Here is an 11,995-nt window from a genome sequence, read left to right on the forward strand (position 1 = left end):
GAGATGTCTACTATAATACTTTTGAATATGAATTTTGCATATACTCTTGTTGAATGGAAAGAACTAAATTGGTAAATCAATGGAAATTCATAATACAAGCTCACCTTCCAAGCCTTATTAGATATGTTAGATGTTAATATTGGGTTAACTGCCCATAAAACTCTAAGTGTATCAAAAAATGGGATGTCACTGAAAAGCTACGTGATTTTATGCTAAAGAAATGAAATGATAGTGAAAAGCTATGTCCTATTCTTTTGATCATCACAATGAAGCCTACAACATGTGTGGTGTGTAGTAAAAAAAAGTTTCAAGTCTAAAACCAACTAAGAAGAGCTGAAATATGAATAGAAAGTGATGAGTATATAAAGATTCACTATGCAATGAAAATGGTTATCTAAACACAAAGGCGTCAAATCATGGATCAATTCATTAAGATGACATATAGTTAGTTACTATTACTTGTCACCACTAATTTTCATGACTACTTCTCTTAGAATTCAAATTAAAAATGATAACAAGTCCATGACTACTTCTACTGTCACTAGTTTTTATGACTACTTCTCTAGAATTCAAATTGAATATGCCAGCAAGACATTAGCACAACAATGTGATGGCATAAAAATACACTTTGTAATTTTTACGTGAGACAACTAATTATGCATGAGACAATATTTTGGAGTGTTCGCTCCGTAGAAGAAGTCTATTGACTTAATTAGAAATTGTATTTAAACAAGGTGTGGTTACTTAGTTTATAATATGATATTATTTTAATAAACTATTGATAGAGGACACAAGAATACTACTACTAGCACTTGCACCCAAAGGAGGTGTAAAGGGTATGCTGATAGGTCTTTTATTTAAAAATATTATATATATGTCTATATAAATGTATATATATAGGGAGCATCTAAAATTGACATTATAAAATATGTGGAATTGTGGAAGCAAGTCCTGTATAGAATAAGAATTTTTAAGGAGGAAATCAAAATCTATTACTGAAGTATTGTATTTAATTGTATGACATCTTGAGTGCATTGTTTTAGATTGATGCAAAAATAGGTTTTGAAGGGACCCGAAACCCTTTACAAAACCTAAAGATAAACATGAAGCATCATCAGGTTTTAAAAGGACCTGAAACCTGAAGTTCACCACAAAACATCAAAAGACCAAGTTTTACAGGGACCTGAAACCATTAGAGTAAACAAACAAAAAAAAACCTAGGTTTTACAAGGAACTGGAACCTAGAGATTAATACAAAAAGCTGGAAACAAAAAAATAAATAGAACCAACAAACGACCATAGACTAGAAACCAACACTCTAGCAAACCCAACCAGCAACTAAAGAAGCTCTTTGATGACTTTTACTAACTCCTTGCCTACCTTCGTAGTGCTCTGGATGATGTCTTTTGTTGCAAACCTAGGAACCTTAGGAGCCTCAACACTTTTTTCTTCATACTCTTCCTTGTTCTCTTACTTGGACCTCCTAGATTCTTAGCCCCCATAATATCTTGAGTGAATTTTTAGTTTGAAATGTAAGAAATAAAAAAAGGTAGAGGCTAGAGATTTGAGTGTCACAAGTCACATCACTAAATACTAGCGAGGAAAAATAAACTAAGACTAAAGTGACCTATGAGTTGTGACTTGTTTTTTAGCACTAGTTCTTTTAAGCCACAATATTTTTTGCTATATAAATGATGATATCAAGATAATAATTAATTAGAAAAATATAGTAGTAGCTCCAATATTTAGTTTTGATATTCATTCATACCATGGAATGTTGAATAATAATTTAAACATGAATATTGGGTAACCTAATAATAACTAAATTTTTCAAAAATAATGTAATACTCAATGCATAAAAGTCAATTAACATTATTGCATACTTCTAATAGTAGCAAGAAGTATTAAAGAACAAATCTCCTTTCCTAATCAATTCAAAGGTATTTAACAAGTTTTAATAAAGCACAAAGCTTTAAGTAATTAAATATCTATGTTAGTACACTTATTCTTTATTAAGTATTAAAGAACAAATCTCCTTTCCTAATCCATTTCATATTGGTCCAGAAAGAACATACCTTTCTCTCTTTTATCTTAAGTTAAAAATTTTAGTTGTATTGGGCAGGTATGAGCAATGCACTTATATAGAATTTTAATTTTTTTTCAATTCATTCAATGAACTAATAATTAATGTTTAAGAGCTTATATAGGACCTATTTGCACCATTCTTGAGAATATTATATTAGCAAGCTTTTCTCAACATTTTCTGCTTTAAAAAAAAAAAGTTAATTTTTTATTTCAAATAGAAAACAACTCTAAGCTCTCTATTTGAAAATAGGAGTAGCCAAAAATATACCAAGAAAAAAAAAAATAATAAAATAATTTAAAAACATATGATGAAAAATTCTAACCATGCAAGAAACAATTATGGGAACACAATTTTGTAGATTCTTTCACAGTCCATTTCATATTGGTCCAGAAAGAACATACCTTTCTCGTTTTTATCTTAAGTTTAAAATTTTGGTTATATTGGGTAGGGTATGATCAATATAATTATATAGTAATTCACTTTCAATTTATGTAATTCAATGAACTAATAATTAATGTTTAAGAGCTTATATAGGACCTATCTACATCATTCTTGACAATATTATATTAGTGAATATATAGTCTTTAAAACAAATGTGTTTAAAGGTTGGTAGATTGAAATTCTTTTGATGAAATTTGTTCATTTTTTCATTTTTATGGTGTTTGATTTGAAATGGTATGCCTTTGTTAAAGAGAAAAAAAGTGAAACCAAAAAAATACAAAAGAATAGTGGTATGCCAAAGAACAAAACAAAACATGGAAGACCAATTTCCATTTAGAAGAAAAAAGTTACCCTATTATGCTGCTTTGTGATCACATGCCTAATGTCTATTTTAAACTTGTGCATGAATGGAAACCCTTATCATGTTTCTCAACTCTTTGTTGTCTGTTGTTGGGAAATTGTGGTTGTGAGGTATAATTGGGAGTGAATGTGGACCTAGTCTTAAGAACATGTGTCTCAACCTTGCAATCTTTTTTTGGAGAATTCCAAAATTTGTTTGTGGAAGTTTTCCACTTGTTTATATCTTGGAAAAGAGTATATAAAATACCAAAAGGTGCCTTGTCCATAGTAGGATATAGGAGGGCCATATTTAGAGCATAGTTAGCTTGTTTTATGACTTTTATGGGGGTCTAAACTAAGAGAAAAAATTATGGACGGGATTACTATTTTAACATGGCTATTTTTCCATCTTGGAAATGTAAATGTCAAAATGGGTAACATGTGGCATGGTAGTTTTGACCATGGTTTTGTAAAACCACAAGTAGTTTCTAGGTTGTAAAATCAATATAAAAGGAGGGCTTGGGGAGGTGTTTCTTTAATTGATTTTTTGCAAGAGTGGTGCTAGAAGGAGTCTCTCTAAGTTTGAGTTGTGGTTATGCACTCCTATAAGAACTTGCATTGCAAGTGTATTGTAATCATCTTGATTTGATAATACATTGTGTAGGTTTTGGAGGGTGGGGTTTTTCTCCCAGAAGGGTTTCCCCATGGTAATCACTATGTTATGTGTTCATTGTTATTTCAATTATACTTTATTATGCATTTCTTGAGATTTCTACAATACTCAGTTGAAATTTGCATAACCATCCTCTCAAGACTAGTGTAGGAAACATTTCCACACACCTTTTCTTCCTTACAAGTGGTATCATAGCTTGGCCAGTTTTGGTTCTATTTGTTGGGTATATGGTTTTTTGAGCTAATCAAGGTTTGAGTAGGAGCTTGTGCAAAGTATTTTATTTCTGTGCTGCAAGATTGCAAAGATGGCAAGCATGTTGAGGAGATTTGATGTTGAAAAGTTTTCTAACACAAACTTTGAGATGTGGAAGCTGAAGATGGAAGATCTATATATTGATCAAGATCTATGAGATGTGATGGATGTGAAGAAGTTGAGGCCCATAGATCTGACTTTTGCCATACAGTATAATGTGACAGATAGAAAAGCTAAAGGTCTCATTAGATTGTGTCTTGCAAACTCAATTTTGATTAATGTCCATGAAGAACCTACCATGAAGAAGCTTTGGAAGAAGTTAAATGAGATCTATCAAGTGAAATCACTTGTAAACAAGATTTTCTTGAGGAAGAAGTTGTATTCCTTGAGAATGGAAGAAAGTGGACAAATTTCTAAGCATCTAGAAAGTTTTAATATGTTGGCGACTTAGTTGACCCTTGTTGAGGTGCCAATGGATGAAGAAAAAAGGTGCCAAATCTTTCTATGTCCATTGCTAGACTCATGGGACAACCTAGTTATGGCCATAGGGAGCACTTTAGTTGTCTTGAAGATGGAGGACATTGTTGGTTCTCTATTTTTTGAGGAGATGAGAAGGAAGGTCTCTTTGAATGCCAAAGAGGCTTTGAGTGTTCAAGGAAGACCAAAAGAAAGAGGCAAGAAAAAAAAAGTAACATGGCCATTCTAAGTTCAAGAATAAAGGGAGATCAAAATCTCCTAATAAGTCCAAGGTAATCTGCTGGAACTATGGCAAACCCAAACACTTCTTAAAGGACTGCAAAGAGGAAAAGAAAAAATGAAGAAGAAGTAAGATTACAATTCTAAGTTTGAAAAGGAAGATGGAGATGCTTTCATCATAGTCTTGGCCACTCATGTAGGTGAAAATACATGGTTAATAGAGTCAAGTGCATTTTTCCACATGACTCCTAATAGAAATTGGTTTAGTAAGTATGAAAATTTTGATGGTGGTAAGGTGTATTTGGGAAATAACTCAGTTCTTGATATTGCTGATCATGGAAGTATTCATGTGAAATTTTTTGATGGTAGAATTAGAAGATTTGATGGTGTCTTGCATATCCCAGGACTAGTGAAGAATTTGTTATTTGTTAGCAAACTAATAGATGTGGGAGTACATGTACAGTTTTATGGAGTAGGTGTGAAAATGGTGAGAGGTGCTATGGTAATAGAAAGAAGAAGTAGATTGGGTACATTGTACTAGCTTGATGCATGCATGATTGAGTGTAATAGTACTTCTGATAAGACTGTGACGATGACTACTTTTTTGGAAAAGGATTGGGTTTCTCTTTCAATAGATGGTCATAGTTTTTGGGTAACCAAGAGTACTCTATCTACCAAATCAAAGTTTCCTATAGAGAAGACCATGTTATGGCACCAAAGACTCGGCCACATAGGTGAGAATAGTCTACGAACCTTGTTAATGGGTTGAATGACTGCAATCTTGAATTTGATTTTTGTGAGCATTGTATCTATGGTAAACAAAACCACATTTAGTTTTATTCAAGTTCTCATAAGTCCTCATGTATTTTGGATCTAATCCATTTGAATATATTTGGTCCAATTGATGTTCCTTCTATTGGTAGATCAAGTTTATTATGTTTCTTTTATTTGTGATTTCAATAGAAGAACATGGGTTTATTTCTTTAGGAGTAAAGCTGAAGTTTTTAGTTGTTTCAAAGAATTTAAAGCAATGGTTAAGTTGTAGACTGGAAAGAAAATAAAATGTTTGAGAATTAATAATGGTGGTGAATTTTTCTCCAATGATTTTGACACATTTTGTAAATATTTTGGTGTGAAAAGAGAGAAGACAACTCCATATTCTCCACAGAAAAATGGAGTTGTAGAAAGAATGAATAGGACCCTAATGGAGAAGGCTAGGAGTATGCTAAGTGGTACTGGACTAGAAAAGAAGTTCTAGGCCAAAGTTGTAGCCACTACTTGCAACCTAATAAATATGTCTCCTACATTAGCTCTTGTTGATAAGATGCCAATGGAAGCATGGTCAGGCCACAAGCCTTCACTTAGACATCTAAGAGTGTTTGGTTGCAAAGCATATGCTCATATGCCAAAGGAGAAGTAGAAAAAACTAGATAACAAAGTTGTTAAATGTATTTTCAATGGATACAACTATTGTGTGAAAGGATACAAGCTTTGGAATCCTATTGAACAAAAGGTATTTTATTCAAGAAGTGTTATTTTTAGAGAAATTAAATCTTCTTCTATTACAATGTAGCCAAAACAAATAGAAGAAAAGAAAGATGTGATTCAATTTCCTTCTACACATGAGAAAGTTGAATCAAGGCCTTTAGAAATAAAAGAAATCAAGGAGAGCTCTATGAGTTTTGAATCATCAGAGGAAGAACAGTTACCTGAAGTGAAACTTGAAACATATCTTGTTTGAAGATCTACTGACTCTTTGGCTGAAAAGTACTCCATCTGCTTAGCTTTTTCTTTCAATGGACACTTATGTGACAAATCCCAAGGCTCCCTGAAATGAAAACAAAGCTTCTTCTTCCTGAGATCATTAAGTGTCTCATTGTCCAACCTCTTACTTTCCTCCTTAGCTGGCTGAACCTCTTTATGAAAAGGTTTCCTATCCTTATCTTTCCTTGAAGGGAAACTCTTTGCCTAGAATTTATTTTTTGAAGATGAAGAGGAATCCATGTCATGAGCTTTCTTAATGGCTTCTTGCAAAGTGGGAGGGTTGAGAGCTTTAATCCACCCTCTCAACGGATCATCTAACCCATCCATAAATAGAACTAGTATCCTCTGTTCAGATACATCTGTTACTAACATTACAAGTTTCTGAAACTCTAAAATGTATGTTTCCAATGATCCCCACTGTTTAAGCTGAGCTAACTCCTTGAAATGGAGTTTTTGATCCTTCCTATCAAAATGTTCAACCAGCCTCTCTGCAAACTCCACATATGAGGTAATTTGTGCATGTCCCATAGTGACCATACCATGATGCCACCACTCATGTGCTAACCCATCCAGATGAATTGCTGCGTACTTAATAGCTTCTTCCTTGAGCATAGGGTTCAATTGAAAGTATGTGTCAAGCTTTTGAACCCAAGCTCTTGCTGTAGACTTTCCTGAGCCATCATAATATGGTAACTCAAGTCTCCCTACTTTCTTCCGTAGCTCATAGCTCTGGTTCCTGTCATGTCCACATGGCATATGTTTCATCTGCACATCCATATACTCCCTAAAGGTAATTGCAGTAGTAAAATCTGGCCCTCCAGCTTCCCAATCTCTCCTCAACTAGTCCTATATATCAGTAATATGGGGCTCTGGTACGAGCTGCTTTGGAGCTCTAGGAGGAAATGTAGGAATCATGGGCCTTGAACTCACTGTCCTAGCTCGCTGGGGTGCATGACCGAAATTGTTCCCAACTTTTTCATCTCCATTATGTGTCCCATCCTGATCATTTCCATTCTGATTGTTACCATTCTGATTATTTCCTCCACCCATGTTAGCATTCAACCCCATTTGACAAGCCATCATCTACATCATAAGATCCAATCTCTGATTCTGTTCCTGTGCCCTTTGTTCTACTACTCGCTGACCCTGTACCAAGGTCTCTAATAACTGTAAGAATCTTTCCTCTCCAGGCTCTAGACCGACATTCCCGCCTCCACCTAATCTTGTATTCATGTCATCTCGATCACCCATATTGCTGTCTTGATCAAAGAATACCTCCGCTGTGTCTGTATGACTGGATTCTATACCCCCCTGTACGGATGAACTAGACCATTTGCTTTGCAGGTCTGAACTCCTACTTTGTCTTGCTCTGGTATTGCAGAAATTATAAGGCCCCTGTCGCATGCTCAAACATAAATGCTCTGATTTTATTGTTTTGACATTTCATCAAACACTTTCCCCTCTATCCGCCAATTCCAAATTTCCTATAAGACCTCCACAGGATGGCAGGACTTATAGCTCTGATACCATTGTAATATCCTCCCCTGATTTGAAACTTTGACTTGTAAAAATTTAACTTAAGGAATATTGTCAAACACTTTGTATGCAAACTCATAAAGCTGATTTCCTCAATAAATTTCTTTCCAATGAGTAGATTTATGAACAACTATGAAGTGACATTAAAATGCATAATACCCATCATAACATTTTCACAAACACTTGGCACACATTCAACAATATATGAAAAATCTGGAAACTCTTTCAATCTTCTGATAAAGGGTGATTTTTAAATGTAGATGTGCACTTATAGCTGCCTTAAAGGCTGCAACAACTATTTAGACTTGTATTCAACAATTATTATGCAAAGTATCAAAATTTGACAGAAGAAACCTGGAATTAGTTGCTATAGTATTTTGCAGATGTAGTCGGCAGCCTTCCAAACTTCTAATCAGCCGAAAAAACAAGTAAACTTGATACCAAAACTGTTCACGCCGTACTGTAGCAAAATACTGTTCATGCCAACTGTAGCAAAAATATTGTTCATGCAGCACTATAGCAATAACTAACTTCAGATCTGCACCTCAAACCCTTGTAAATTTCTTTATGCGAATGCCCCAAATGAAACCCAATGTGTTTCCTGAAGTGAAAACACCATTGATCCTCCTGATTGTGTCTTCCAACAGCGAAGAGAATGCTAGCAAAGAGGGATTTTGTCCTCCAAGCCCGATAATCAGATATCCAGCAACATAACATTAATCTTCATCCAAGCATACAAAAAAAAGCTCTTCCATTTCTTTTATAGTGTTCTCACAAGAGCTCAATCCTTCGTTTTCTCAATGTGGGATAAAACATAGCTCCCTTTATGTACCTTATGTCTGTGTTATAAAAATAAAGCAAACTCTTTTAATTTAAATATTTCCCACAAACTATAGTCTATGCATTAATAAAGTTAAATATTTAAATTTAACTTTATAAAATGGCTTTATCAATACATAACAAATCTTATCAATGATAAATAAGTTTTCCTGTCGATTTTAAACAATTACCATCGACATACCACTGTGACTGAATGTCCGGCCATGTCCAAGATGACTTACTATAAATAGTAAGTATGCCAAAAGTTGCCCCAGAACCCCTCAGAAAGACTTGCAACTGAAACTGTCTAGGCCAAATGGCCTCTAAGCCCCTTTAATGTCCTAGTTAGCCTACGGGACTATGGGGAAATAGGCTAACGAAAACATCATGCTATGAATGCTAGAAAGGGGACATTACAATCCTGCATCCACTCAAACACTCACAACCATAACAAGGAGTCAATATCAATCATTATTAACAACTTGTTTGCATCATCTTTTAAGAATAACATTAACTGAATCAGAACTATGAACATCACATCATGATTACATCAAATAAAATCATCATTGAATGTAATATTTCATACGTATCCATCATCATAATTCATTTCAATTAGAAATTTAAAACATTAATTTTCATTTAACTTTTAATTAAGTCTTAATTTTGACCAACTCGACATAGCCACATAAGCAAGAAAAAAAAAAGGTTCTAGGGTGAGACGTGACATCCTTTCCCACTAGGAAAAGGCATCGTCTTGATGTCTTGCACAAAAAAAATTGTTTTTTTTTTACACATACCAAAATTATTATGTATCCAATTTTAAATATTTTTAAAAAAATGGGGAAATGATTTGTGTAAATCATCAACATCTTCCCAAGTGGCACTATCCACCCTAAACTGGTCCCATTGGACCTTATGCTGGAGTACATCCCTATCTCGTACCCTAAGGGTACGTTGCTCAATGATTCAGGTGGGATGAACTACCATCACCCCTGGATCCTATACTTGTAATGCACGCCAGTCAAGAATGTGAGATATAACAAGATGATAGGATTTAAGCAAAGATACATGAAAAACATTATGAATGCGGGCTAAAGTAGGTAGCAAAGCAAACCGATAAGCAACTGGGTTGATGACTTCTAGAACCTCGAACGAACCAACAAATCTTGGGCCAAGCTTTGAACTCTTGCCAAAAGAGATTGAACTTTTTTGTGGCCTAACCCTGAGAAACACCTTATCCCCAATTTGAAACTGGCAGAAAGAGCATTTCTTGTCTGCATAACTCTTCTGTTGATCTGCTACCTCTTTCAACTGACTGCGGATTAGAGATACCTATTCTTCCATTTCTCTTAGCATCTCAGGACCTACAATAATCCTGTCCTCAACCTTATCCCAATTGATAGGAGTCTGACATCTTCGTCTATAGAGAGCCTCAAATGGGGCCATACCCAAAGATGATTCATAAGAGTTATTATGGGAAAACTCCACTAATGGAAGATATTCATCCCATTTGTAGTGCTGATCCATACAGTACATGTGTAGTAAATCTTCCAATATCTGATTCACCCGCTCTATTTGACCATCAGTCTCAGGGTGGTATGCTGTACTAAAATTCAAACATGTACCTAAAGCAGAGTTCAAGGTTGTCCAAAACCTTGAAGTCATCCAGGTGTCTCTATAAGAAATAATAATCTGAGGAATACCATGCAGTCGAAAAATCTCCTGAACAAACCTCCTTGCCAATATTGGAGATTCGTCGTTTAGGCTACCAAGAATAAAATGAGCAACCTTCGTCAACTTATCAACTACGACTAAGATAACATCATGCCTCTGTTGAGTCATGGGTAAACCCTATACAAAATCCATGCTAATAACCTGTCATTTATACTGTGGAATCGTGTGGGGGTACAGAAGACCTGCTGGATGAGCATGCTCAGCCTTAACACGCTGGCATTCTAAACACTAGGCTACATACTCCGTCACATCCCTCTTGAGTCCTAGCCAAAAATACAAAGGCCTTAAGTTAGCCATCATCCTATTTACCCCTGGATGCCCTGAAAATGGAGTGTTATGCATTTCCTCAAGTATAATTTTCCGCAATCCTTCACGATCAAGAACATAAATCTTGTTTTGATATTTAAGTAGACCATCCTCATCCAAAGAATAGTTGTCAAATCTTGGATCAAAAACATCCATATCCAAGACTGACTTTACCCATTCATAATGAGTATCCCCAGGAAGATATTGGAGGATATACTCCCTCATTTGTGTTCGAGATGTAGAGATAGCAACAATATGTCTTCTGCGGCTAAGTGCATCTGCTACTTTGTTTTCTTTACCCTTTATATAGTCGATGCCAAAATCATATTCACTGAGGAATTTGAGCCATCATCTCTGTCGAGCATTTAGATTTGGTTGAGTGAAAATGTAATTGGTGCTGCTATGCAGGAAAAACCTTCAACAAATTTCCTATAATATCCTGCAAGTCCCATAAAACTCCTAACTTCACTGACATTCTGTAGAGTTGGCCATTGAAGGATGGCTTTGATCTTTGCAGGGTCCACGGTGATGCCTTTGGCTGACAAAATGTGTCCCAAATAATGGATCTCCTTTCGATAAAAGGAACACTTAGAGAGTTTCCCATAAAGTTTCTTGTCTCTTAATCACTGCAACACTATCCGCAAGTGTTCTTCATGCTCTTCCAAATTCTTGGAGTATATTAATATGTCATCAATAAATATCTCCACGAATTTATCAAGACAATCTCTTAAAATGCTATTCATCAGGTTCATAAAAGAAGCTAGTGCATTTGTTAGTCCAAAAGGTAAGACTACAAACTCATAATGGCCATATCTTGTTCTGAATGTAGTCTTAGGTATGTCTTCCTCTCGGATTGGAAGTTGGTGATACCCAGATCGCAAATCAATCTTGGAGAATATGATTGCCCCTTTCATTTAATCAAAGAGTTCGTCAATCCTGGGTAGTGGGTACCGATTCTTTATGGTCACTTTGTTCAACATACGATAATCTATGCACAACCTTAAGGTACCATCCTTCTTCTTGAAAAAAATTACAGGAGCTCCCCACGGTGATACACTAGGGTGTATGAATCCTTTATCTAAAAGTTCTTGTAACTGAATGTTCAATTCATACATTTTTGTAGATGTCATGCAGTAAGGAACCTTCGATTGAGGTTCTGCTCCTGGTATGAGATCTATTGAGAAATCAAACTCCCTTTTAGGGGGTAATTCAGGCAAATCATTTGGAAATACATCTCTAAACTCTTGTAAAATAGGATGATCCTCTATTTGAGGTGGAGTCTCATCCAAATTTTTAATATGGGAAATGTATAACTGACACCCCTTCCTTTTGGCCTTCTTCAACTGCAT

The 11,995-nt window shown here is 35.1% G+C and overlaps 1 protein-coding gene across 1 annotated transcript; it reads right to left on the minus strand.

Annotated features, from left to right (window-relative positions):
• Positions 1-9,938: 9,938 nt before the first annotated feature.
• LOC149577827 (uncharacterized) lies at positions 9,939-11,995 on the minus strand. Its single transcript, XM_089798163.1, has 3 exons — positions 11,681-11,995; positions 10,650-10,946; positions 9,939-10,457 (listed from the first exon to the last, which is right to left on the minus strand). The coding sequence occupies exons 1-3, from the start codon at positions 11,993-11,995 to the stop codon at positions 9,939-9,941; spliced, it is 1,131 nt and encodes a 376-aa protein (XP_089654289.1).

This window comes from Cupressus sempervirens, chromosome 1 (genome assembly GCF_028749045.1).
Source record: "Cupressus sempervirens isolate cs-2001-9-10 chromosome 1, ASM2874904v1, whole genome shotgun sequence".
Taxonomy (NCBI): domain Eukaryota; kingdom Viridiplantae; phylum Streptophyta; class Pinopsida; order Cupressales; family Cupressaceae; genus Cupressus; species Cupressus sempervirens.

Coding starts and splice junctions, on each gene's coding strand:
- LOC149577827 (XM_089798163.1), bottom strand. CDS start 11,995: ATGCAGTTGAAGAAGGCCAAAAGGAAGGGGTGTCAGTTATACATTTCC. Junction 10,947..11,680: donor TATCACCGTGGGGAGCTCCT/GTAATTTTTTTC, acceptor GACTATATAAAG/GGTAAAGAAAACAAAGTAGC. Junction 10,458..10,649: donor CATTTTCAGGGCATCCAGGG/GTAAATAGGATG, acceptor GATTTTGTATAG/GGTTTACCCATGACTCAACA.